Here is a 27,621-nt window from a genome sequence, read left to right on the forward strand (position 1 = left end):
AAAGGGGAGGGAGGAAGGGCAGACTACTTTTCTGGAAATGTGTTTCAGGAAACTGGCATGCGGAGAATTTTCCCAGAGTGCCTCAGGAAAGGCATCCAGACATGTGGATTTGCTGCTCTGGACCTTGGGGCCTCTAAGCTCTTCCTTCTGGAGATCTGTGGTTCCCTATGTACTTACTGGATCTGTAAGGCCAGAAAGGGAGACTGTGGTCCCCGCTCCCTGCCTTCCCAGAGTTTGCATGGGAAGATGTTGCAGAGCGGGGCTGGGTTTGGAGCACCTCGGAATTCGTGACTTCTTCCCATCAGTTTGGACTGTGTATAACCCAGATTTTGTTCTGCCCAGAGCACCCTTTATAAAAAAAATGTAAACCCTGTGTGTATTTCATGGGAAATTTCACATGCCTGTTTCTGATTCATTTCCAATTAAAGGCTCAAAATGCTGGTTTTGTAAGAGCTCTTTGATGATTCAGATTCTTGTTGGTTCATCTTTTTTTTTTCCTCCTAAAAGTCCACAGAAGTTTAATAAATGTTGCTCAGACATTTGCATGCTTAACTGTTCAAAATAATTGGAAACAGGAGAGAATGTTTACTGTATGTGCACAAAACGAGCACATTTACGAGGCGAAAGCGAGAGACAGATGCCTCGGTGAAGGTGACTCTTGTGGGAAAATAAGGAATAGGACCGAAGGTAGACACCTTGGTGTGCCCACCGCTGGGAGGGAGGGGTGCTCTGAGCTCAGTTCCTCTGGAAGGGTCAAGGGAGTGTTACGGGAAACACACGAGTCCCTCTTAAAGCAGCCAGCCAGCATCAACAAGCTGTCAGTGAGGCAGTCGGTCTCATCAGAGATGGACCGACCGGGTCGAGTGGCGTTTTCCACAGGCTGATGCTTCTTCCAGCTCCCTTCTGACCGGAGGGAGGCAGCTGTCTGCAGTGACAGCAAGCCTCATCCTCCACCCCTTCCTTCAATACTCGTTAGAAAGCCTTGATGGTGAACCTACCTGGGCACAACTCTGCACTAAATGCAGAAGAGACTGATGAAGCAGGTCCCCCAGGACACCTGGGAGAGGTCCCAGGTTCTACGTTTGTACCAGTCCCCCTAAAGTGCTGAAGTGGGCACAGGGTGTGGGGTAATCTGACCTCCGCTCCTGGCTTTGCCTCAGGTTGGCTGGGTAACATTGGACAAGTTCCTCTCCTTTTCTTAACTTCAGCTTCTCCATCCACCCAAAAGGATGAAGAGGGGCCGTAGTACAAACCTCTTCTCCTGTGGCTTTCGTGAAAATCTGGATTGACGAGTTGCTTTGAATTTCTTGAAGAAAAGCATCAATTAATTACTACCATTTGACTAACAGTTGGGTGGCTCGTTACATGGTTGTTGTCAATTGTAAATCATGGATCATTTCCATTCCTGAGCCTTGTATGGACATCTTACTGGAGAGAGATCACCCTTCTCTCTTTATTGTTAGGGGCTGGTTAGCCCTCTTTAGCCAGAGTTACAAAATGTGACTTTGTGTTCACACAGTGTAATGCAGGGATGCCGTGTGCTGGCTGGTGCTTCTTGCCTAAGAAAGGTGACACAAGACTTTTATTCGGGTGGGCAGTGAGGTGCTGTAATGTTTTGCAAATTATCGTGGCGGTGGCAGAATGGCTCTGGGAAAGCCCTGTGCAATTCGAGGTGTGAAAAATCTAGGTTTCAAGTTGGTTGTATGATCTCGGGCCAGATATTAACTCCTCTAATCTCCTCCCTTCCTAACTGTAAAATAAGGCTAGTAGTGATCGTAATAAGTAATATTAAGTTTTCCACCTGCCTTACGGACCAATGATAAGAATCAAAATAAGTGTGGAAGGAAAACCACTTTGTAAAGAGCTTATGTAAATACTGGTTATTCTTATCATAGATATGACTCTAAGGTCGACATTTGAACATAACAGATAATAAATGTTGCTTAACTTGAGTCCACTGGGCTGCTTTTTTCTGGCTTTCACGGTTCCCAAGACTGACTTGCATTTGGTAAAATTTGTCAATTAGCTATTTCATATCTTTGCCAGTATAGACATTCTCCCCTATGAATGCACCAGTACAGACCAAACATCACCTATTCCTCTCCCCTCCCTCACATCCGGTCATTGTTCTCCTCATGAAACTCCCAACCCCATCAATGGGAGTTTTACGTAAAGCCCTGATGGCAGGATATGAGTGCAGCTTCAGGAATTCCAGGCTTGTGCTGCTGATAAAAAGAGCTGTGGACACTGAAAACACCAGAGAAACAAAATTCTCCTGTCCAACCTATGCTACTCAGTTTTTTTTGTTTTTGTTTTTACTTTTGTCTCTGCCTATAAAGAGTGAAGAGCCCTCCTAGAATGTAAACCGTGTATCTTGTACCACGTCCCCTTGTGAATGGTTTTTGGATGCCCATCTAGCGAGCCAGACACCTGCTGCCCCGTTCCCAGTTGTCCACTTACGCCACCCCCTCTGTCTTCCCTGTGTCCTTGTGGTCATGGGTTACGGGAATGCAGGGCAAGGCCTGAAGTGGGTTGATTCAGAGGGAGCTAACATTTCAGTCCTTCTATGTGCTCTGCTTTACCATCCCCTTCCAGAAAGAAGAGCTTTCCAACCTAGGAGGGACTGTAGGACTGAATGGTCCTGATCAAGGAATGTGATTGTTTAAGTGTGGAAGGAACTAAAAGATTTAACCTACTTAAGTGTGAGTGAAGGGGCAACGGTGTGAAAGAAGTCATCGGCCTTGAAGGTGGTCCTCTGCTGGGGCAGAGGGCAGGAATGATGGTGTCTCTTCCCCCACGAATGGAGCCTCGACAGGCGAGCTTTGTCTTTGTTCTCATCCCGCATCCGTAATATTTTAGGAGAGCTTGTATCTCTGTCTTCCATGTGACATTACACAACCAGTATGACTGTGTGACCAGAGGTGGAGTGAAGGGGAAGAACATTTGCCCCTGTTCTACCCACACTGAAGTAGCTAAGTGATGATGAGATTTAAAAACTGGAAAATGAAGTTGACTCTTTTCATTTTAAACTGCTGATCCAGACATTTAAGATTGAGATTAAGAGCTTCTCCTGACATCTTTTTTCTGAACGTGTTGAATTAGGGATTAGGGTTTTCTTCTTAGCCAACAGAATTGGGATTTCAAAGTCCATGCGGAGGGCATTGAGCTGCTCAGACACTGATCTATCAGCTCTTTAGGAACCTCAGTCCAGCTAAGATCACCCTACTGCTTCTTTCTCCGTGAAAACAAATGACCTCCAAGATCTGTACGCTGTATTGAAGGAGCATTCTGTGTTTTTCTACACCAAAACCACCGAGTGGAGGTAAAGAGATTAGAGAGCGTCTCACATATATATTTCAAACTATGAAGAGCATCTCGCTCATGGAAATTAATTCAGCCTTGCAGAAAATTCATTTTGTTTGACAAATGGTCTCCATCTTTGGAAGACTGGATTGTATAAAGGTTCTGGACACCCATCCTACCATCTTAACCACAGCCAATGTCTTGCCTAAATTTATTACAGATTTGGAAATAGCTAATGTAACACTTTCTCATCTTTTTCATATAGCACTAAATTTCTGGTTTTAAATTGCTGTGGGTGGAAGGGAGAGCGATATTTTCTTGGGCTGCAGAAGGCTCAAACATCTCTCTTTGGAAAGTATTGATGTATAGGAAACCTCATGAGAGACGTAGCTCTTGTACAATTTTTAGGATAAGAGATTTGGAAAACTTCATCAGTACTTCTCAACTTACTTAACCTGATCTTAAAGGCAAAGCAAAGTGAAAGATTAAGAAAACTGTCATTATCTGGGCTGTCCAATAGAACTTTCTGCAAAGGTGGAAATGTCCTGTTCTGTGCCGTCTAATATGTAGCCGCTAGCCTAGCTATTCAAGCAGCTGCTGGGCACTTGAAATGTGGCTGGTGCAAAGAGGAACTAAATTTTTAATTTCATTCTATTTCCTCTTAGTTATTCTACATTTAAATAGCCACAAGTGGCTAGTGGCTCCCGTATTAGACAATAAAAGTCTATATATTTCAGGTCAAAAACGTCTTAAAATCTGCATTCAGTTGGAAGGTATATTTATGTGGATTATTTTTATCTGAGTCAGCAATGTGTGGTCCACATGGAGACTAACACTTCCACTGACTCTTATGACTGATATTAAAGCAAAAACAGATGAAGGGTGGATGTCCAGCGTTACCCAGGTACTACCAGTGCTGGCCTGGAGCTGGAACTAAGGTAACCATCTAGTCTCTCGGCTTCATTACCAATTCTACACTGACCTTTAAGAATATAATGCTTTCTTTTCCCATTTGTAAAATGGGTGCACTTGGAATCTGCCACAGGGATATTCACAAATTATGATTAAACATATGCTGGGCTTGTCAAAGAAAGGTGTGGGCTTTTCCTGTAGCCCTTTTCATTGAAAATGACCTCAGCCAGAGGGAATCCTCTACAGCATGGTGATTTCAGTTTCCTCATTTGTAGAATACTGGCGTTGTGCTCAACTGTTTTTAAGGTCGTTTTCAGCTCTAATGCTTTGTCCTGCCGTGAATATATGATTTCCTATTACAGAGGATTCCATGCTATTAACAGAGACTTGGCTTTTCTAGTTTCAAGATCCTTATAATTCCTTGTAGGTAGATTTCTCCTTAAGTATAAAGGTGAGCAAAGCAACTTACTTAGCAAACAAGTAGCTAGAGTGGTGACTTTGAACCTGTTTCCCTCCAGTGAGTGTTCCCTGGGCTTGCATTGCTTTGTGGTGCTCTAAGTCACTGAGACCCGTGTGCTTGACATGTCCAAGGCATGGAGCAATTTCTCTCCTTCCTTCCTGGCCCTCACCCGTGGACAATCAAACGTATGACGTGGTCTACCTGCTGTGGCTTTGGAATGCCCGTGAGGAATAAACACCCAGTCCTTCTCTGGGGAGATCTGACCTCCTTCCTAAGGCCTCTCTAACGAGCAGAGCTTTGGTGGCTTTTGCTTTGGAAGTCTTCAGTTGGACGTCACTGGGAAGGTCCATCCTATGTATATCACTGAATCAGTGGCACACATTTCTGAGTTGAATTGTTTAAAATCAAGATGGACAGATGCCACAGAGGAAATAGGGCAAAGGTCCCTGCGGTCTAACTCTCCATGATGGTTTTAGGGGTGATGAGCCATTGTGGTCCTGCTTCTCGCTCACACTTGCCCTCCAGAAAGGAGAAAATATGGATCAACCCTCAGGCCCCTGTGAATGCCCAGTTCGAGTCTTTGATCACCTCATGCTGATTACGTATAAAATCCGTCATTAGTCCCATATTTCTAGGGCTTATGCATTTGCAGAAAGATCTCTCTGCAGTTTGAAATCTTCCACCTTTGTTCTTTTCAGATTGCATCTGGAAAAAGGGGAGGAAGTGTGCGTAGAATACGATTCTGTGACCATGACAATTCTGTCACTCCTGGTACATTGTGGCGAGCATCAAAGTGTGGGTTTCTGTGGTTTGCTGTCAGCTCCTTGAGGGCAGGCACTCTACCAGTTCGCCTTTGACACCTTAGCACCTAACACATATTTGTGCGTTTATTGAGCACCTTCTGTGTGCCAGGCGCTGGGATACGGTGGTAAAAAAAAAAAAAAAAAGACAGGCAAGGCTTTTGCTGTGACAGAAATTGTAGTGAAAGAGATATTGAGCCAGTTATAAGTGCAAAGAGCTCGGTGAAAATGGAAGTAGAAGATGCTTCAGGAGAGTATACTATGGGGACCTAACCTGGTCTCAGAGGTTTCAGGCTTCCCCAAGGAAGTGACATTTGGGCTGAACGCTGAGTGGTAAGCTGGGGTAGGCATGGAGGAGAGCAGGCCTTCGAGAAGTGTTTGCTGAATGAGTGAATGAGTGAAATGCAGTTTTCCTACAGCTCTGCTAAATGGAGTGTCACAAACCTGTGACTCTGACTGTAGTCCCTCTAGGCATTGTCTGTGGGTCCCTAAGCCATTTTCTTCAGTGAAGGCAAGTAAAGTGGAATAATGAACATCGTGAGAGGACAGTAACTTTCAAAGTTTCAAAGACGCGATCAGACTAGTGTTTGAGCACATAGAGTACCTTTGCATCGGTTGGCACGCGTTGAATATGCAGCGCATCCAGAAAGGTCAAGGGCAGGAAGAGTCCAGAAAGCTTACTTCCATCTTTGAAGACTTCAGTCGCGTTTGGGATGGACCTGTCCTCAGCTTGGTGGACCTCCTGACTGGCAGAGTGAGGCAGCTCTTGGGCACACAGAGCTCTGGAAGCCGTGCTTGCTGGCTTTGGTATGAGCTGCTCTGACAGACACGCCTGATGCAGCGTTGCCACAAGCCTTCAATTTGTAAAAATGCAGCATCTACGAAGGTCAGTAAACAAGGTGCGCCTGTATTGCTCTCCTGTTGTTTAAAGCGGGAAAAAAAAATCTTTTTCAAACTTGTCCAAATACAAATGAATTGCATTAAAACCAGTGAAAGCCAGCCCTGAAGGACCGAAGTTGAGGTGTCAGTCACGTTTGATGAGAACAGATTGTGTAAATGGAGAGAGAATGGGAGGATCTAGGCTACGTTTTATTACCAAGACCTTAAACCAGTTTTAAGGGTCCTTTTATTACCTCCTCTGTCCCCCATCCCACCTCATTTAGTTGGATGCTCTAGGGAGAAGACAACATTTCTACCTTCTTGAAATGGAAACAATAGACTTTGCCTGTGCTACTTTTATTTCCCCACTGGGGAATCTGAGCGATGACCTGATTGAATTCCACCCGTAAAGGTCAGGCTTTGAATTCAAGGCAGAGGAAAAAGCGAAGAAAACATTTTGCAATGATACCCCCCGGGGCCCGAGCACGCAGGGGCCTTTGCTCACTGCACTGTGGTCTGCTGATAAGGATAACGTGGATGACAAGTGGAACATTTCCAGGACAAAGGAAATTCCCTGTTTCATTGTTCAAAGGAAGCCCCCCCGCCCCCCACCCCCACCCCCCGCCCCGTCCACTCAGGAGAGCAAGGTTTGGGGCACATGTCGGCGGGCAGGAGAGGCAGAGAGAAGCTAGGGGTGCAGTGAGATCAGGGAGCCCCGACGGGGTGGGAAGTCAAGAAGGGGTCACTGCGGTTTATGGCATTCATCGAAGTCCAGAGCCAGACTGTTAGTGACGGGGGCGCACGGGCTGGGAGGGTTAAAAGCCTGAATCGTACAATGTGGCCCATTGAGGAATTGCAGAAAAAGCACCAGGAGATTTAGAGAAGTTGATCTGGTTTTGAGTTTAAATTCTGGACCTCCGTCTCTCCCCACCCCCTCCAAGCCAAAATGTCAGCAAAGGGCCTGGTTTCCCTTTATGGAGTGCAGAATAAACAGATCTACAGCGGCAGGAGAGGGGCCCAGTTCCCCAGCCCGTAATGCCAGAGCTGGGGGTGGAGGGCTGTGGGGAAAAGCAGTTATTCTTCTGTCTGGTTAGTATTTGGCATTGACTTTCATTTTCTCCAACCTCTGTTTTCTAGAAGCTTGCCTGTACGGGAAGTACAGGAATAAAAAAGAAGCTGATCTGAGGGGGTTTTCTTTCCAGACTTCAAAGGAGGTAGACTTTTGGGTTTTGATAGTTTGGGGAGGCATTTGCAAAATGAACACTGCTTTGGGGAATTGAACCCAGAGACCAAGCTCTCAGCCACTGGCACGTCGGAGCGCACGGCTCTTGCCCTGGTGGATCCCAGTGCTCTCTCCTCCCTGCTGTCCTCTCCCAGCCCCCGGGAGTGCGCCGAGCCCCGACACGGCGGGGTCAGCTGTGGTTAGCCTGGCCGCAGGACTCTGCATTCCTTCTGGGCTTTGCTTGGTTTGGGTGGGTGTGACCACGAGTTTACTCTGGAGAAAACTGAGACAAAGGTCTAAATTGGGTAGGATCTCGAATCTAATGACTTGTTTACAGATGCTGTACTTTTTCCAGGGCAGGGAAGAGGACAGGGCAAGCTGGTCACTGCAGGCACATTGTTGTTTTTGATTCTAAGGAGGTGGGATCGTTTTGGAAAGCAGCAGGGCATCTCCTGGCAGCCAGTGGGCAGAGTGGCACTCTGTGTAATTTTCCAAGGTGGGGAGGAAGCAGCAGAGGCCGCGGCCTCTGCCCACCAGCCTGACTTCTGGGGCACAAACTGCTCTGGGGAGAGTGCGCGCTCCTGCCACATGAAAGGCCCTGTGTCCTCCTCCTGCAGCTTCCAGTGATGGGGAAGCTAACCCTCTTCATCCTGCTTCAAGTGCACCCCAAGCCAGGGTACCCAGCGAAGGATGTGCACCTGCTACGTGGCCAGCGAAACAGAGCAGGACCTGTGTAAGGAGAGAGGCGATGCCCACAAGGCCCTCTCTAGTAGTAAAGCAGGTTTATTAAGGTTGTGCTCTAAGGTGGCATTTAATGATTGCTAAGCGTAGGAAATTCCTCCCCCTAAAAAGTGCACTGCAGGGCTTCCCTGGTGGCGCAGTGGTTGAGCGTCCGCCTGCCAATGCAGGGGACACGGGTTCGTGCCCCGGTCCAGGAGGATCCCACGTGCCGTAGAGCAGCTGGGCCCGTGAGCCATGGCCGCTGAGCCTGCGCGTCCAGAGCCTGTGCTCCGCAGCGGGAGAGGCCACAACAGTGAGAGGCCCGCGTACCGCAAAAAAAAAAAAAAAAAAAAAAAGAAAGTGCACTGCAGATTGGAGGCCTTCTGCTTCCAGATTCTGGCAGTTCTAGAGCACAGAAGGGCTGCTTCCAACACACTTAGGCCCCCAGGGTTTACCCCAAAGGGTGGGGTTGGACCGCAGGGCAGGCAGGAAGTGCCCACGCCCACGTGTGCCCTGGGGACTTTATTGGGCCCACACCCACCCACGAGATGGATATTGCACTTAGCATTTTATGAGGAGGAAACTGAGGCCCAGAGATGTTCAGTGATTCACTCAAGGCCACACAGTGGCTACATTTGCTACCCTGCCCCTCCTCTGGACCCAGTTTGCACAGATTCACAAGGCGAGGCAGGGACCCACGTGTGCCTGAGCTCCTCAAACTGAAAATGGGGTGAAGTGGGTGGCTCTAAGGTGGGGTCTGCCCCTCTCCTTCAGTTGGGTGTGGCTGATTCAAAATTGCACTTCAAGAGAGTGTGCGCCAGTCCGTGAGGAGAGGAGAGGAGAGGAGGCCAGACCACACGGCACTGAGGATTCTTGCTCTGCAGAAGTCCTCCAGATGTTGCCCTGGGGGCATCTAAAGTGGTGTGGGGGTGGTGAGGGTAGGTGTCCCTGGGAGCCTCTGAACCCTCCAGCAGGGAAGTCTCAGAGATACTGGCATCCCCAGGAGACTCTGGAATGGAAGGGGACTCCAATTAAAAATAGCATCAGCTGCGATAACCACCCACTATATAAATACTATAACAGCTAATGTTCCCTTTGTCCTCTGTCACTTAAAAACTCTGTGATGCTGTTCACTCATTCGAATGCTGAGAGGTGGCCAGGGCAGCTAGTATAGCTGGAAAGAGAGGCAGCCTGAAGCCCTCCACCCGGGTTCTAATCCCAGCTCCTGCCGTCAACTAGTTGGGATACAGAAACGATTCTCCCCATCTCCTGAGGCTTCCCCAAAGCTGGTGACCCAGACCCGCTGCTGAGCCCACCACCTTCCCGTCCTCTCCCACCCCGGCTGGGGTCTGACCCGTGGCGAGGCCAGGTCCAGGTCTGCGGGAAGGAGTAGGTGGCAGGATTCCTCTCCACTTGTTTCCTGCACCTGGAAACAAGCACAGCCGCCATTATTTGGATGACTTATTGTTTAGAGCTTTTGTTTGTTTTAGTTTGGCTTTTAAAAAAATTTACAGAAAGAAACGTGCAGATTTTTCAAATTTCAGTTGCTCCCCTCTACTGCCTGTCCCAGCTCACCACCTTGCCACTGGCCAATCGCTGGATAACTCTTAGTTCATAGCCACAGACTGTGTTATTTATCTGTGCCCCCCATAGGTGGAGAGTCAGTGAAATGGGAGAAGCGGCAGAGCAGCTGAAGTTGGACTCAGTGGAAAATCCAGCAGTGCAGATGTGGATCCAAATTGGGCTGAAAAATCTCATGAGATCAGGCTTTCTTGGACTTCCTGCTTTTAACCCAAGCAGTATGTTCAACATAAACGAACTTTCGGTATTTTGAAACTTCCGTTTCTGATCTCAGAACCTGGAAGTAAAGAGCTGTTGTGAACATTTCCACAAATTTTGTCATGGTTATTCTGGAGGCCAAGTCCAACCCAGTAATTATGGAGCTTTCGGGCTCACTGGGACCACAGCAGCCTGCCAGGATGGCGATAGAGGAGGGGAAAAGGCTCTCTGCTGAAGGGTCTGGGATCGGGAGACACAGGACTGTGTTCAACTTCTAGCCCTGCCACTTCCGGCTGTGTGACTTAACCTCTTAGACACTTGGTTTCCTCATCAGTTTGATGAAGAAAATATACCATTTCATAACGTTGTGAGGACAAAATTGTGTGTGTGTGTGCACGCGTGCGTGCAAACCTGCACGCTCAAGTTCTCTCCTCTTTGCTCACATATTTGTGTATGATGTGTGCATATATGGCTGTATGGTACATACATGTCTACGTGTACACGTATACCAAATAGAGGTATGTGTGCCTGTGTGTCTATGTATTATTTATTTATACCCGGAATAAGTTCCCCCAGGGGTCTAAGGCAGCCAGCTTCTGATAGATGTGGCATTTGGAGGTCACTGAGGTCTGCCTCATTCACTGTCCAGTGTCCCTCCACACCCAGGCACTGATGGCTCTGGATGCAAAATGCATGAGAGCTCTGAGGGCCTGGAAAGATCTCAGGCAGTTTGGAGTAACAAGTGAGACTTGCTCTGGACTTTGGAAGCTGAGTTAGCTTCATCACATGTGCGTTTGCTTCTGGGGCCTCTTGTTTCCTGGAACAAGCTAACAGGAGTGTCAGGCAGGCAGGTGCAGTAGGAGAGCAAGGTGCTGTCGGAGCCCTGCCCAGGCATTGGCTGGAAGGAGCAGAGCTGGGTAGGGGTGAGAAAGGAGGGGAGAGCGAGAGCGAGTCAGGGACAGGAAGGTAAAGTGCGTTAAATCCACCCAACGCTGACCAATCAGCTGCCTTAGCAAGTCTACGCTGCATAGGCTGCTACTTCTTTCCTTCTCTGTTTTTTGGCTTACATTTTTCTTTTACTCATGAAATGTATTGCTTATTTTTATGTATTTTTTAAAACAATAATTTCCAAAGCAGTACATCATCTTTGTATAAAATTTAGAAAATACAGAAAAATCACAATTGAAAAATACCAAAGCGCACTCCCAGTCTAACAACCCAGAAGACAACCTATTAATATTTGGTGCCTTCCCTTCCAGTCTTTTTAACACAAATATATAGACACACATGTCTTGCTTTTATATAACCAGAATCGTATTGTTTTGTAATTTCCTTTTATTCTCTTCGTATTAAATTATGGCCATTTCCCTGTATCTTTAGGTATTGCTGTAGATCACTGTGTCTAATGGATGTACAGTTAAACCATGCATAAATGTTAAGTGCTGGGCTTTTCGATAGTATGTGTCACCTTGTTGCTCTCCAACTTCTGGACCTGGGATGGCATTTGGTAACAGGGCTAGACTTCTTTCTTTTTATTTTAATAACATATTCTTGATGGGCTTGAGAAATGAGCCCATGTGAAATGCTGAAAATGGGATGTTAAGCAGCCGCAGGATCCCCCTTGAGTCAGAAAATAGGGCCTGGGCTCAGCTCCTTGCGTCGCCCAGATGGAAGCTGGCCCAGCCCAGGGCCCGATCTGATAGCGCCAGGACACCCACAACTCTGAGTTTCCTGCTACCATGAGGCCTCTTTTTTTGCATAGTCTGTTTGACTTACACATACGTGGAAAGCAGCCACTAATAATAGAAGAGCTGCCTCTTTCCTTCCATCGTCAGGCCCCGCCGTGACTGCTCAGCGACTCCGCGTCTGGGGCAGCTGTCTGCCACACCTCTGCCCTCCCAGCAGTAGGGTTAGCCGGGCTGCTTGTCAGAAAGAGGCCAGGCCCTCCCCGCCCGCTCCATGTATGCTGGAGGCTGGGAAGGTAGCTTTCTGAGGGCTCTTTGTCTAGTGAGGGAGCGGGACCTCTCTGCAGCAGGAGGCCCTCTGGCCACCCCCCTGCCTGTCCCCCTCCACCCAGCCAATGATCGTTCTCCTCCAACCTGAGCTCACTCAGCCAGCCTTGAGGAGCTTGAACCTTCCGGCAGCTTCCGGAGACTCAGTCCTCCCCGGCTGGGTGCTGGGAGGCTGTGAGGGAGCACCAGCAGCTGTGCCACTTCGCCCAGGCATGGTGCCTCGCAGAGCTGGGCCAGCCAAGCCCTTCGTCAGAGCCTGGACTCAGCTGGTGCTGCTTTGTCCATCATTCATCCATTCCACCAATAAGTACTTTTTTATTATTATTATTTTTGTGTGTGGTACGTGGGCCTCTCACTGTTGTGGCCTCTCCCGTTGTGGAGCACAGGCTCCGGACGCGCAGGCTCAGCGGCCATGGCTCACGGGCCCAGCCGCTCCGCGGCATGTGGGATCTTCCCGGACCGGGGCACGAACCCGCGTCCCCTGCATCGACAGGCGGACTCTCAACCACTGCGCCACCAGGGAAGCCCTACCAATAAGTATTTAGTGCCTCCTGTTACAGGAACTGTGCTGACAGTATCGACAGGATGGAGGATAAAAGAGACCAGACCCCTGCTCTCATGGAAGACACAAAGATTATAAAGGGAAGCAACTGGAGTTGATGAGTTAATGGGGGGGGGGGTCTCAGGGGAGACACCTGCCAAGTTACAAAAGACCCTTGATACCCCTCTGTCTTAGGGTTCACACTGGGAGCCTGCCCTTAGCCGGCTGCACAGCCTCTCCTGAGCGCACAGCTCTTCCAGCCGCTGAGCTGCAGAGACACCATCTCTTTGTGCAAGATCAGTTATTGGCTCAAGCGCACAGCCCCACAGACCCTTGTGGTCAGGGAGTTCCTAAATGAACTCGAACTTTGGGGGCTGGGATCTGTTTACTCTTGGCACACTGGGATTTCCTGTTTCTAAGAAAATGGGCTTAGATGCTCAGCTGCATTAACCAAACAACATGTTGACGCAAATGGATCTGAAGCTTGCCAGCTCCAGACTCTCTAGAAGGTCGGACTTGGGAATGAGGCATTCGGGTGACTTTCCAAACCCTGAGTTCCAAACCAGAAGACTCAGGCTACGTATCTATTGGGGAGACCTCCTTTCCTACCCTTCCAGACTGAACTCCCCCCAAGTGACCTTAAAGTCAGAGACTCCCTGGTCATCTTGAGGCAGGGATGGGGTGCGGGGACCTTGCCCCTGTCCACAGCTGGCCCTAGATACAAGCATCCCAGTAGCTGTGCTGGGCGGCTCTGAACGACCCATCCCCTAAAAGTCTCCCTCCCCAGTATCCCATCTGCCTGAAATGATCACCATGAGCTGATTCCTCTGAGCCTCAGGAAGCTCATGTCAAAATGCAACTTACTCATTGACGTGACTGTCTGAGCTGATCTTAGCAAGGTCCTTTGACTATGGCAAACCTGGCAAATTCTGACTGGGTGTGGGGAGGGAGAGAACAGGAGACGTTGTCAAGGGGTGCTTTTCAGAGAGGCCCAAGCCAGAGAAGGGAGCACAGGAGGGGGATGTTCAGACCACGAACAGAACAGGCTGGAGACACCTTGGTTGAGTGTAGACTCCAGAAAACCACCTGACCTACTTGGCTACAGGTGGCCCTCCCATGGGGCATTCCCTCTCTTTCCTGTGGCCTCGGGGTCCCGGCACACTCTGCAGGGCCGTACCAGATCAAAGTCCAGGGAGAACAGCTCTCTCTGCTGGGGAAGATTCTACAATGTTTATCAGTATTTGAAGCAAGGGACTAAGTAATACGGCTTCCACAGGAAAGCGCAACTATGTGAGTCAGCAACGTGCCAATTATTGGAGAATTTTTCCACCGCAGGACTTAGAGTCATTGAGATGTTGCTGATTACTATTGCCTGACCAGGGGCTAGTCGGACCACGTAAAGTTCCCTTGGGAAAACCCACCATCTGAGGAACGTGAACGTCAAGGCACAAAGTCAGCGGAGGAGCATCTACCGCAGTCGCTCATTTTGTATTCTGATTGTGTGTCAAGTATTGTGAAGTGTGCTGGGGGGACTCTCCAAAGAATCGGGAGAAAAGAAATATCCGTTGACGACTGCATGCAAGTCCAAAATAACAGTGGAACGGTGAAAGGGAAGGATCGGGCAGTATAAGCGGATAAGCCAAAAACAGATCAGAAGAAAAGGAAAGTCCCTGTGGGTTTGGACTAGTGTGGGAGGGCTTCCTGGAGGAGGTGTGCTGTGATTCAGAAAAGCTCATCTTCGCGGGAGTCTATACCATTGGGTAATAAAGGGCCAGAATCAACATCTTTACAGACATGGGCGGCCCGTGAGCAGTGGTGAGCAGCAACGGCTGTGGATGATTTGTGGAGCTTGTGCACAAGGATAGAGACACTTCAGAAGTGGAAATCAAAGAATTGTGTCCCTGGTGCCATCTGTGTGCTGAGCGCCAGGAGGTGGCCACATGTGGGAAAGAGAAGGAAAGAAGGAGAACAGGTGCAGGAAGACCCTGCTGGGGTTTCCAAGGAATAGATGGATGGAGCCCATTCTTTCTTTCATTAATTTCATCGTCAGACATTTATTGAGCATCTGCTATTTCCAAGCACCTTGCAGCATTGAGAATGCAATGATGCGTAAGTCGTGATCCTTGTCTTTGCTGAGTTCAGAGTCTCCCGATGGACACAGGCGGACTTGAATACTCACTCTAAAGAAGGGTAAGTGCTTTCACAATACTATGTACTCAATGTCACAAGAGACCAACTGAAGAAACAACCAACTCTGCTGGGAAGAGCTGGGCTTCGCAGAGGGCAGCTCACGATGGAGTTTTTTTTGTTGTTGTTGTTGTTTTTTTGCGGTACGTGGGCCTCTCACCGTTGTGGCCTCTCCCGTCGCGGAGCACAGGCTCCGGACGTGCAGGCTCAGCGGCCATGGCTCACGGGCCCAGCCGCTCCACGGCATGTGGGATCTTCCCGGACCGGGGCACGAACCCGCGTCCCCTGCATCGGCAGGCGGACTCTCAACCACTGCGCCACCAGGGAAGCCCTGGAGTTGGTTTTTTAAGTGACTTGGAATTTACCTGGCAGGGTATTCCAGGGAGAGGGAGCGAGAACAGAGGAAAGAATGCCAGTAAGAGCACCGCATGCATGGCAGAGCTGGTGGGGAAGCTGGAACATAGCTAGGGCTTGCGCCTAAAAACTGTAACTTTTATATCAGGCTCTAGAGAATTTGGATTTTATGTTGTAGACAACAAGAACCTCAGTACATGTTTTTGTAAGAGAGTATGACCAGCAATATGCTCTTCAATTCTGTTAAATAAGCATTTATAGAGCGCCTACTACACTCACTCGCTGTGCTGGATAGCTTTATGGGTCACTCAAAGAAAACATATTCCAAGCCTTCAAGGGACCCCCAATAATTGTGGAGAGGAGCGATGGAGAGGGTGAGGAGAAACGAGCGCAAATAACTTAGATGCAAGGTTGTTCCACAGGGGACACAGGTCTACGGAGGCAGAGATTCCCAGCAGCCCCATGTGTCCCTGCCTGCTCAGACCTGACTTCGAGGCCCAACCATTTCCCATTTCCTTTCCTCGGTAATAGCCCCAGGATTCTCCCTCTTCCCTCCAGCAAAAGCACTTTTATCAGCCCCCCAGAGAACTGTGGGGTTCAGGTCGGACTGCCAGCAAAGAGGGGACGCCCCAAAGCCGCCCAGAATAAGCCTGACAGCCCCGTGCCCTGACTGGCCTCCACGCCCACCCCAGGGCTGTGACTTGAGGCTGGGACTCTAGGTGTTCGGTTTAGATAAAGACTATAATTAGCTGCCCCAAACACCCGTGAATGTGAGAGGGGGAGGGGGAGACCTGAACGTGAATAGCTGTTTCTGGAGTTGTTTATTTCTGGCTCTCCTTCTTGCCTGGAGTCTGTGTGTTCAGCTAAATCCTTCTGTTTGCCTATGCAAAGGAACCCACTAGGTGGGCCTGAATTGGACTGGGAAACTCAATCAGGGTCTTCCTGTGTCTCCCCCCTCCTCCCCCTTCTCATCCCACCCTGCACACCTCGCTGTCCCTACATGCACGCACCTTTGAGCAGAGCCAGGGAGCTGGCAGGTCCCCTTCGGATCATAACCGAAAGTCTTGGCGTGTCACAACTCACCTGTGACCACAGGCAGCCAGGAGCCGGGGATCCAGGGCCCACTTCCTCAAATCCACCCTGCCCACGGACCCCCCAAGAGCCTGTCCCCAACAGAAGCCTGCAGAGCTGGCCAAGCAAGGCCGAGACTGCTGCACAGACCTTGTGCGTGTAGTGCATGGTTTATAGCAAGACAACTTGTCCTCCCTTTCTGTGTTCTCTCTCCTTTTCTTTCTTTTCTCTTCTTGCTCTCTTTTTGACTGAGTTGCCTCAGGGCTGGTGGTTTCAAAACTAGCAGCTGCAAACTTATGAAGGAAAAAACCCAAACCACAAAAACCCGTCTTGTGAAAACTGTGTGCCAGTCTAAAAGCGGCAGGCCGTGCGGGAGGAGAGCCTGCTCACGTGTCAGGAGCACAGAGCGTGAGGGTCACGGCTGGGTCTTCACAGTGGCAGGAACTGTAATGTGTCCAGGGCCCGGGGGAGGCAGGGACAAGGCAGGAGAGGCCTCTGGAGGAGGGCAGAGTCTTAACCGGCCAGGGAGGCTCTCAAGAATGGCTGTCTGCTTCGGATGAGCTGTCTGAAACAGTCTGGCTTCCCAAATGCAAATCAGACCAGCTGTCACCACCACGTTACTGGCATCTTCCGCCAGGAGACCTGAGGCCCGGCTTCTACCCTAAGTCCACTCAGAAGCTTTTGAAGCGCCTGTACGTGTGTCCTAAGGCCTGTCTCAGTCCCATCGTCCCCAGCTAACACCCACTCACACTCACCTATGTGTTCACACCTTTTGGAACACCCTGATTAAACAGAAAGGTACCTCCCCATACCCAGCCCCAAACTCCTACCCTAGTTGCTAGTTTCAACCTACCACTCAAGGTAAAGGTGTAGGAAGGACCTGACAGGAAATCCTAAGACCGTTTCAGAGAGAATCAAGTCCTTTTCTGGCCCAAGATTGGAAAGAGTAGTCCTCAGAAGTTTCACTGAATGTTTAGGCTGGACAGGGGAGCTCCTGAGTGACATTGACTGATCTGGGCTACTTCTTCTGACCTCCCGCCCAAACGCCACACCAGTATCATCTTTGGCCAGAATGAAGGGGGTGCTCGCATCCTTTGGCCAGATCACTGGGAGATGTGCTACGGACAGCAAGAGCAGGCCATCCGTAGACCCACACACAGAGACCACCGAGGCCAACCCCGAGAGGCCCCCGTGGACCACACTCATTGCCAGGCCCTGTGGGAAAAGACAAAAGACAGGGGGCAAAGCACAGCTCAGTGCAGAAGAGCCCGGTGGACTCCAGCTGTAAAACAAGGCCAAAGAAATCTAGGCTAAGTGTATCAGTATTTGAGGAGAAGCGAAATTGGTGAAGTGATCAACGCTGGGTGGGGTTAATGACAGAAGGCTTCAAGGAGGAAGTAAGTTCTGAGTAGAGGTTGAAGGAGGGGAGGGACAACGGCCTGGGTAGAGGAGGGAGAAGAGGAAGTGTGTCCTGTGGGGGGAGGGGGCTGGTTTGGGAAGGGCGAACGCTGCTTGCCTGGTGGCCCTGGGAGCTGGGCCACGCTTGGTGGTTCCACCTAGAGTTAGTATCATTTGCGTATATTTTCAGGGCAGGAAGAATGATTTATTGACAAGAGCCCTGCTATGTAGTGGCAAGAACGTAGACTTTGGAAGGAGCACATTTTAGCATCAGCCGTCTGAGTTCACATCTTAGCTCTGCCACTGAAAAGCCAGGGAACCTCGCAAGCCACACCTTCCCGAACTATAAAATGAGGGGATTATTTCGTACGGCTATGGTGAGAATGAGATGCAGTGAAATGACTTACGCAAAGTGCTTGGTCCTGTACCTGGCAAAGAGCAGCTCTTAAATCAATAGTGACCCGTCGTGTCGATTGTATAGCTTACAGATTAGAAAGGCAGCCACAGAAAACTGCTTGAAGTCCCCAAGGGAGAGAGTGTAAGCAATTGGACTCACGCTCATCTCAGCAGGTCAGCCCTGTGTCAGCCTTTCGGTGGGATTAAGTTAGCCAAGCTTTGAGTCAATCTGAGTGCTGGGTCCACAGCAGTGAGTGTGAACAGGGCCGACACATCAGCTTCAAACGCTGGCCTGTTGCAGCCAGAGGCCCCGGGGCAAGGGTTCAAGTCCCGTCTGATGGAGAAGCAGGCGCACGCACCCACGTGTGCTGATAAATGTTTAACAACCAGCTCTCCAGGGTGTGTAACCTGTTTCCGTGGTGTCAACACTCCCACCGTGGCCGCCTTCAAGCTGCCAGCAGTGACACTGAACCTGGGGCTGGGAAGAGACACGCGCGGTGAGGTCTCCCGATGGGAACCCGCTCCAGCATCCATGCCTCCTGCGTCCCCATCCAGGTGCTGGGAAGGGTGCCCGTCCCCCGGGCCGGCCTGGCTTTGCTTCTTGTTTGTTAAGCAGAGGGTGAGGCGTTGAAGGGGGAGAGTGGTATCCCTGCCGTCTCCTCTGTCCTCCAGTGGGTAGAAGTAAAGTTTCCCTCCCAGGACCAACTTCCCCTCAGGCCACTTCCATCCTGACTAGCAAGTTCGTTTTCCTCACAAGCTAAAACAGAACAAAACAAAACAAGTGCTCTCTCCAGGAGGCCTTCAGCTCTGCTTTAAGAGGGGTCAGCAGGTGCAGGCCCCAGAGTCACCACCCTTGTTCTGGGAGCTAATGTCCCCCCTGCTTCGCGCTCCCTGAGCTGCAGTGGCCACTCAGGGAGCTGATGAGGCTTCATGTCCTTTGCGGAGTGGCCACAGTGTCTGACTTCGTCCTCTGTGAATTATCCGGCGGCAGCCGGCACAGGTTCCCGGGACGCCAGAGCTGGAAGTGGCTTAGGGATGGTCTGTGTGCCTACCTGCTGCCAGGTGAGGGAATGGATGGGGTCAACCCCCTCAGCTGGGGCAGGTCTACACCCAGACCTCCCTGTCTTGCCCGTGTTTTCCTCAACCATTTCTTCCTTCATTCCTGTGGCCCCTGCAGGTGTGAACTCCCTCGGGGAAGCCTCCTCTTTCTTGTGTGTTCCCCGCAGGCACCCAGCACAGCCCTGGGCAGATTCGTGGACTAGCTGATGAGCAGATCTGCTTCTGTTTGCAGTAAAGGAAGTGATAGGAGTGGTGGGAAAAGGAGCAGAATCGGGGCAGACGCCCCAGCAAATTCCGTCTTGGGATTCCTTCCGTCAGTTACCGGAAGTATCTTGTTTCCACTCCCCGTATACCCCAGGGGGCATCACCAACTTTACCTGAATACCTGGTGTGCCTGCTTCACCTACACCATGCTGAGGGATGCAATAAACCATGTAAGACTAACCACAGTCCATTAGCACCCTAGCTGGGGGGTGGGCTGAGGGAAAAACCTACGACTCCCCGAACCTGTACTCCAACCACCAGAGCCACGCCTTCTGCCTGGGGTTCTCTTATTCCTCGTTGGGCTCCACGGTGATGGCAGAGCTACCGGTGCCTGTCTCGGTCCACGAGGAGGTGGCTGGGCTCCTGTGTGAATCCTAAGGCGCTAGAGATGGGCAGCCTCGTAGTGTCATGCAGGGAGCATCTGCCTTGCACTGGCATCTCACTCCGTGACCCGGTGTGCATGAGGACACGAAGGACGCTCGGCCAGCCTTTGCCAAGAGACCTTGTTAGGCTCCGTGTTTAAAAGAAAAGAGGTAGGGGGAGGGATTAATAGAGCGACAGGAAGTGAGCTTATTATATTTATAAACAATGAGCCCATGTTCGCATTTCAGGTGTCCTGATTCATCTCGCAGGTGGGTGGGAGGAACCGCTGGCAACCTTTCACTCAGGGGTCCGGGTTTTGGAACAGGATTTCCTCTGCAAGTTGTCAAAGATCAGATAAAAGTCTTAATCTCAGGCACACACAGCCATAGGCCTTGGCCCCTGCCACCGTGTGCTTGACTTTCAGTAATGAGACTGAACAATGGTTCAGGACTCAGGACGATTAAAGAGGTGGGAAAAGAACTGGGGGAGGCTTGAGGGATCTGGGGCTTTCCATGAGAGATGCAGGCCCACTAAGTAGGAACCCCGACTGCATCCAGCTCAGGTCTTTTACTCACTTTGCCTCCATGCACCGAGGAGAAAGCATGCAAAGGAGACACACATACCTCCCACCATTTTTTAAAGGATGGAAACGAGAGGCATTCACTTCTGCTTCTTGAGCTGGCTTCTTTTGAACCTGCTTGGAAAGCACGTCCCAGCGTCGGCTGGGGGACTGTGAGATGGGGAAAACTTGTAAACTGTTCTCCAGAATCCTTGTGCTAAAGGGATGCCTAGTTTTTCAAAATGCATCTGTAACTTCAACGACTTTTCAGAGTAGAAAGAACCAAGACTTTCAGGAACCCCCTTTACTGAGTGGCACGCTGCTAGGGAGAGCTCTGCGATGCTATACTGAACCACACCTGACCTCCCAAGCTGTTCTCATCTCCCAACACAGAGTTTATCTGTGTTGGCTGAGCCAACTGACTCAGAGCAAGAAGTTGTGGGTCCTAGAAACGTTGAAGAACTTGAAATCAGGGTTTGTACGCTGCAGTATTCCTCCCGCTCTGAAGTCCCATTTTGATTTCTGTTCTCACCGCCTCCATTCTGCCTGCCGTGTATGTCTTTGGTTGTATGGGTCCCATGCTGAAAACTTCACCCATCCTCTCTCACCGCCTCGTGATCCCCATTTTACAGATGAAAACCTGGTCTCAGAGAGGTTTCCTAACTTGCCCAAGGTCCCCCGGTGCACATTTTAGACCAAAGCATTTCCATCCATGCTTCACGGGACCAGTGTTTCAATAGCTCCACTGTCCCGATACTCGTCCCGTGTTCATTCAGCGGGGAGAGGAACATGGTGAAGGGCGGACCTCTGCTGCTAAACCCATGGCCCAGCTCAAGAACGTGCATTTCAGTCCAGATGGTTGATAAATAAGCTGGTACTCCCAGGAAGCCACTTCCAGAGCGCTGAAGGGGGCTCTGCTCAGAGGACGGACCTGGGCTGAGAGGTCTTTCTCCTTCCCTTTGGCTGCTCTTGTGTGAGATCAGAGGGGACCCCCCAGGTCTTGACACCACGACTACCCTGTCAGCCCTGCCTCTGCTAGGATTCTGTGGACTAGACCAAGGCTGTGTGATGAACACACCACAAAGGGGTGTGCTTAGTTATTTGCCAGGAGGCTGTGATGGGGAGGAAACAAAGCCTAATTAGTGAGTTTCAATCTGTGGAATGAATGATTTTCCCAGATGGGCTGTGTTTAGAGGCTCCTGGAAATCCTGCATTTTTCCACTGCTGTTTCCCACCCTTTCTGAGCCTCAGCTGAATGGATCCGGAAATCCTCTGGAAAAGAAAATGCATGGGTCTGTTCACCTTGAAAATGAAGAAACCAAAGAGGCGAAATGCCCCTCTTCCTTCTCAGGTGGAGCAATTACTTTTACAAGCACCTAGGAGGCCCCGAGGAAAAGGCGAATGCCATGTCCTCTCCCGGTGAAAAAGCGCACAAGAATCTGTGCAAAACAGCACCTTTGGATAAACACAATGTGGCTATATATATACCGCGGCCGTTTCCTGTTGCTCTGCAGCTCGCACAGCAAAGGTGGGGTGAGGCCGTGGCCATAAGCCACACGGTGACATGTACATTAGCCGTGCCCTCTGCTTCCTGTACTGCCGACTGCCCGGGTGGACCAGCTCAGCACTGCTCAGAGCTGCCCAGCGGCAGGGAGCCCCCAAGACCTGACTTGGGGTGTCTGTGGGTGTCTGCGAGGTGCACTCCCATCCTCCCCGTTACCGACTGCCTCGCTGCAGATTGATGTCAATGCGAAAAACACCAAAAAGCCAGCAGCCAACATTCGTGTCTAACGGTCTGCTTGTGTAACTCCTGCACCACAGAACGAGAGGTCAAGTAAGAAAGGGTGGTAACAGATGGAGCGGCCCCTGTTCTGTTAAAGGGGCAGCTTCAGTAAAAACGTCCTTAGTGAGGTTGTATTAAAAATCATTTGGCGAAACCCAAGGGTCACAGCCACGTGCTAGAAACCCACAATGCCAGGAACGGCAGCCATGATTGGACTCGCAGAGTGGCCTTTCAGCTTAGGATTCCAAATGCTTGAGTAGACATCTCACAGTGTCATTTTGGAGCTGCCGACAAGACTCCCCCTTTACTAAGCAGGGCACCAAAAATGCAGAGACCTGCCCCAAACCTAGAGCAAGTCAGGAGAAGAGACCGGCAAAGGATTCACCAGGACCCACCGTTCTCCATCTCCTAGGCCAGCGATTGCCACCTCACTCCTGGGCACTGGCCCCCCTCCTCATGCAGGAGGTCTGGGGTGGAACCTGGCATTTATTTAAAAGCTTTTCAGGAAGTTTTGTTGTGCAGACAGAATCACTGTAGCTCTCAATCACTTCGCCTGACATGTTCTCCATGAATTGCTAAATTAAAACGCTGGAATTTACCAAGGCAACAAGTAAATACTGAATGCTTACTGTCTGCCGGGCTTGGTGCTAAGGCCTGGGTGCAGGAGTAAACAGACTAGACCAGCGATTCTGCCTTCAAAGAGTTCTGTGTAGTGGGGGAGAGACCTTAATCCCACTTTTGCACAAATGAGTGTTAAATTCTAAATGTGGTTCCTGTGATGACAGAAGGGTAGAGAGAAATAACTCAAGGCTGGATGTAAGTTAGTCTGAGGAGTCACAGCAAGGCCCTCTGAAGATAGGATATTTACATGTAAATGACAAAGAAGGACCATGGAAGGAAGGACCATGCATCACTGCTTTTTCAACACAAAACCAAAGCAAGTTATGATTCTAAGAAGCAACTACTTACCAAAAAAAGAGAAATGATTGCTCTCTCTCTTTTTTTTTTTATAACTAGTTCATCTCAATTTTTTTCTATTTATTTATTTTAGGTATCTATTTTGGCTGCGTTGGGTCTTCATTGCTGTGTGTAGGGTTTCTCTAGTTGTGGCTAGTTCGTTGCGGTGCGCGGGCTTCTCATTGCGGTGGCTTCTCCCGTTGCGGAGCACGGGCTCTAGAGCACAGGCTCATCAGTTGTGGCGTACGGGCACAGTTGCTCCACGGCATGTGGGATGTCCCCAGACCAGGGCCCGAACCCGTGTCCCCCGCATCGGCAGGCAGATTCCCAACCACTGCGCCACCAGGGAAGCCCGAAATGATTGCTCTCTTGAGTTCAAGTGCATTTGTCTTTACCGAGGGAACCATGCCTCCTTCTCCCAATAGTGGAGGTGGTTTATGGCCGGAAAAGAGGGGAAAAATTAGACGCAAGGAGGTAGGGTCCGCCGATGACTTGTGATAAAAGTCCTATTAGGGCACCTCATTGCTGGGAGGGAGGGAGTGAGTCTGCGAGATGTTCACAGGTGCTTTATGCAAACAGGATTCTGTGTTCAAATTAGTGTGGGAAGTACTGGCTTATACACACATACAGAAGCCTAGGTCTCAGGACTTATCAGAACCTTACCTGTGTTTCAGGACTTATCAGAACCTTGCGCACGCTGATATAGATCATGAATCTCTAAGGGAAGGAGAGGGGCAATACCTTCTGCAGTGTTTTCCAAAAATACGTGATGGTGAACATCTTTTTTCAATGAGCACCTAACCTAAATTTGATTCTGCCTGAGACCCACTTGGGCAGAATAATAAATGCTGATAAATAAAGGCTGATTCACTCCATCTAGAACGGTCCCGGCAAGCTTCCTTTTTAATCAACACCTCAAGTGATTTTGAGGCAGCAAATCCAGGAACCACACTTGGAGAAAAACTAATAGGACTAGAATTCCGAGGGGCGTCTCAGCAGCTCGGCTTACTTCCGTGACCAGCCTTCCTGGCTCCCCGTACTCCTTTAAATCTGGTTTATGCTGGGTGAACACAGCTACGTTATTGGGCCAGGACAGACTTTTTTTAAAGTAATAATAATAAGCAAAATAAGTCAGAGACAGCAAATTTGCCCTTGGTCTAGAATCTGTTGGGTGTCACACGTGGAGCTACAAAGAACACCTTTGTCATTTGGACTCGGTTGGCAGGAACACGTGTGCGGTATACAACGTGTGGTATACGTACGATGCTGCGCCTCGAAAATTCCTGAAGCCGTGCAAATACGGGGGTCCAGCAAAATTGTTTCTGCAGGATGCGCCGGCCTGTCTTTGTATAATTAGCCCTGCTCTCTAGCCACCTCCCTTGCTTTCAGATGGAACAAAAGTGCTCAGAAAGCCACTTCTTGATGCATTCATATGCAAAGAAGTTTGTGGTTTTATTTTCTCTCCCTCCTGTCCTGGCCAACAGAAGGAAAAAGGGTGGAGAAAGGGGCTCTTTGCGGGGGGTGGTGGTGGTGGTGGTGGGGGTGGACTCTCCAGGCCCCTCCTATCTGGGTTGCAATCAGCATCCCGAGGAGGGGGGACCGAGCACGTGACCGGACAGGGCTTGCTGCTAAGAGGCAAGGTTCAGATTACTCACCTGGGCCCCAGCAACCCCCCAGAGCTCCAAGGACTCCGCAGCTGCAGACAGAAAACACGGTCGGTGTCATTCCTAAGCCCAATTTGCCAGAGATTTGAGTTGGTTAAAAGAGAGACCGGAGGTGGGAAGAGGAGACACAGAAAGAAAAATGTGAGGAAAAATAGTGTTTTCTTGCACATTCAACAGCCCTGCCTTGTCCTTTTCGGGACAGTCAGCCAAAAAATTTAGGGAAGGCTGTACTCGTGTGTTTGCCAGAGACCGAGATTTTTGTGCAAGGCAGGTCTAAAGATGAGTTTTGTGTAAGAACACATACATAGAACCTGGTTAAAAGTTCAGGGTGGTTGTGACCCAAACCACGGTGACAGAAGAAGTGAAGTACCTTTCCTCAAAGATAACTGCACATTGAACGTGTTTGTCTTTCTGACCCGCACGGTCTGCATCTTGCTGTGTTTTGCTTGGTTTGCACTAATGCTCTAGCTGGTGGTCATTTGCTCTTGGTGGCCAGTTTCGCTTCCTGGTTTTGAGAAAATGGCAGTGAGGCCTGTCGCTTGGGCATACTGTGTCACTGCAGGAAGTGTGCAGTTTTAAAATGTCAAAGCCAGCAGCCTCCTGTCCGGTGCATGCCATCCATCAGCAAGTGTCTCTGGACCCCCGAGGAGCCCACTGCCAGTTAAACCGGTAACTGAGAGATAAAGATCTCGCCTCAAGACTGCCTACCATCTAACCAAGGGCGCGAGATCAAAAGGGAAGGAAAAATGGCATTAACAGAAAAATAATAAATGTACTCATTGCTACAGTGTTTTGGGGCACAGCATGCGTCAGAGAAAGGGTGGCCCCATGGGGAGGGCTGGGTTCCTGGGGTTCAGAAGGTGGGCTCACATTCTTCTCTGACCAGAAATGAGGTCTCAGTCTTTCTGTACCTTCCTTTCTTCATCAGCAAAATGGGGGAGGGGAATAATACTACCTACTTCTTTAGTTTATTATGGTGATTAAATACGATTATAGGTGTGGGAAGGCTTCTATTCTGATAAATGCGTTACACTATAAAATAGTCTAAAAGTTTAGTTATTATTAATGCTATAGTAACAGCATGGAGGGAAATCAGTCTAGAAGATGCATCTTCTGCTATTTCCACTAAAAAGAGAGAGAGGCAGAGACTGAGCTGAGTACAGGAATTAAACCAGCCCAGGACTCTGTTCTAGCCCCTCACTCTTTGCTTAATTCCTCTGTAATAACTTAAAGGTAATCATGGTTATCATTTGTATTGAAAGATTTAGGATGAACTTATCATGTCTAAGATTTGGAGAAAGCCAAGAAGATAACATACTTCCTAAGACACCATTTGGTTTTAATTTTCAGGGAGCTGACCTTCAATTTAGTAGAACTTTGTGACCGTGTAGTTGGTGTAATTCCTTAAGAGATCAGTTTGATGATCAAGAAATGATCATAGTGATTATCAGTATTATTAGGTGTCTAGATAAGAGAGGCGAATATAAGGTAACTTTATGACATCTGTGTGATTATGATTTCCTAGGTAGCTAGATGAACCAGGAGTCTGAATTTGGCTGTAGTTGGAGAATAAATTGTGAAATGTTAATGAATTTCATAGGCCTTCCCAAGCCTTCACCACCCTTATGTGCTGGACCCCCTTGGAAATTCATCTGATTCCCACAAGCAGAAAATAGGATTAAGAATAAGATTTTTTTTTTTAATTTTCCTTCAAGGATCTCATGTGCTGGTCTGAGGAATTATTTAATTCCACTTTAACGGGAAGACAGAGGCCAGTTGAAACAAGCAGCTAGAATTGGGGACGGGTTGATCCTGAAGATTCCTAACACTAAAACTTGCATCTGGTATCAGAGGCCAAATCTGTTCCTTGGGCATCACCAAGGAGGCCATCTATCTGCTTGAGCACTGAGACTTTCCTATTTCAATCGTTCACCCAACCCCACTAAACAGGAAGTGCAAGCTGCTCGAGCTGAACAAGCAACCGCCCCCCAGGGCCCCCCTCCCACCCCACCCAGCATAAATACATTGTTCTTTGCTTTCCATTCATTATGATGAGCTGTGTACATTCATTTCATAGATGCAAGGCAATCAGAAGTTGTTAGAAACAGAAGACCCGGTGATAATTCTTATCCTCAGGAATTTTACTCTCAGGAGACTTCCAACAAAAGGAGTCATACGAATTGATAAACTACAGCTTTTGATGGTGATATTAGCAATTCTTAGATATTACGAATTCTTAGGCTACGTACTTGTAGCAGGCGCGTCAGATCTAAGATTCCGATTGTTGGCTTGATACCCTGAATCGGTTTGTCACTTGACCAACTGTGGAGAGGCGAGAACCTGGAGAGAGTTCCTGAGACACACTCATTTCAGACACTCCCGAAACGTGCCAGGTACAGATAAAAATCTCCACTCAAGCTGTGTCATCTAAAAACAGAAGCCTATGGCTAATAGGACACCAATAAAGTGTGTTGTTTAATGGCTTTCCAGGGCAAATGTCCAGTAAATACTGTACGATCAGAAGAAAACTAGAAAGAATGGTTATTTTTTTGATTCTAGAAGAGATAGATGACTGCCACTTTGTCTATGTGCATTCTTTCTGCTGTAATACTATTTGCATACGTTAAATATTTATAGCTCAATTTTTAGTAGTTTCAAAATGCATTGTAATTTGTGGGTATCTGTGTGTGTGTGTGTGTGTGTGTGCGCGCGAGCGCAGGTGTGGGGAGGGCAGTGAAAAAGATTAAGGCCTCTTGTCGTTGGTGGGAGAGTCTGACTCAGCACGCTAGACCAGTCCAGCCCAGTTTCCAAAGGACGATACTAACCAGATGAGTCTCCCTCCCCAAACTCCAAGCAAACGTATTCTAAAGGATCAGTGTATGTATAAGAATATGGGTGTCTGAGTCCTAGAGGCATATTTCTGCAGTAGATTTAACTC

General features: G+C 49.2%; 1 protein-coding gene across 2 annotated transcripts in view; it reads left to right on the forward strand.

The window, feature by feature from the left end:
- Positions 1 to 27,621, forward strand: part of FLI1 (Fli-1 proto-oncogene, ETS transcription factor) — a 111,920-nt gene that overhangs the window by 13,867 nt on the left and 70,432 nt on the right. The window contains exon 1 of one of the 2 annotated variants that reach the window (XM_049713604.1): positions 19,344 to 19,527. The exons of the other annotated variant lie outside the window; for it this stretch is intronic. Coding sequence (XP_049569561.1) covers positions 19,504 to 19,527 — 24 coding nt within the window. The 5' untranslated portion in view covers positions 19,344 to 19,503. Of the gene's footprint in view, positions 1 to 19,343; positions 19,528 to 27,621 lie in introns of those variants that run through there. 2 annotated transcript variants of the gene reach the window in all.

The sequence above is a fragment of the Orcinus orca genome, chromosome 8 (genome assembly GCF_937001465.1).
Source record: "Orcinus orca chromosome 8, mOrcOrc1.1, whole genome shotgun sequence".
Classification (NCBI taxonomy): Eukaryota; Metazoa; Chordata; class Mammalia; order Artiodactyla; family Delphinidae; genus Orcinus; species Orcinus orca.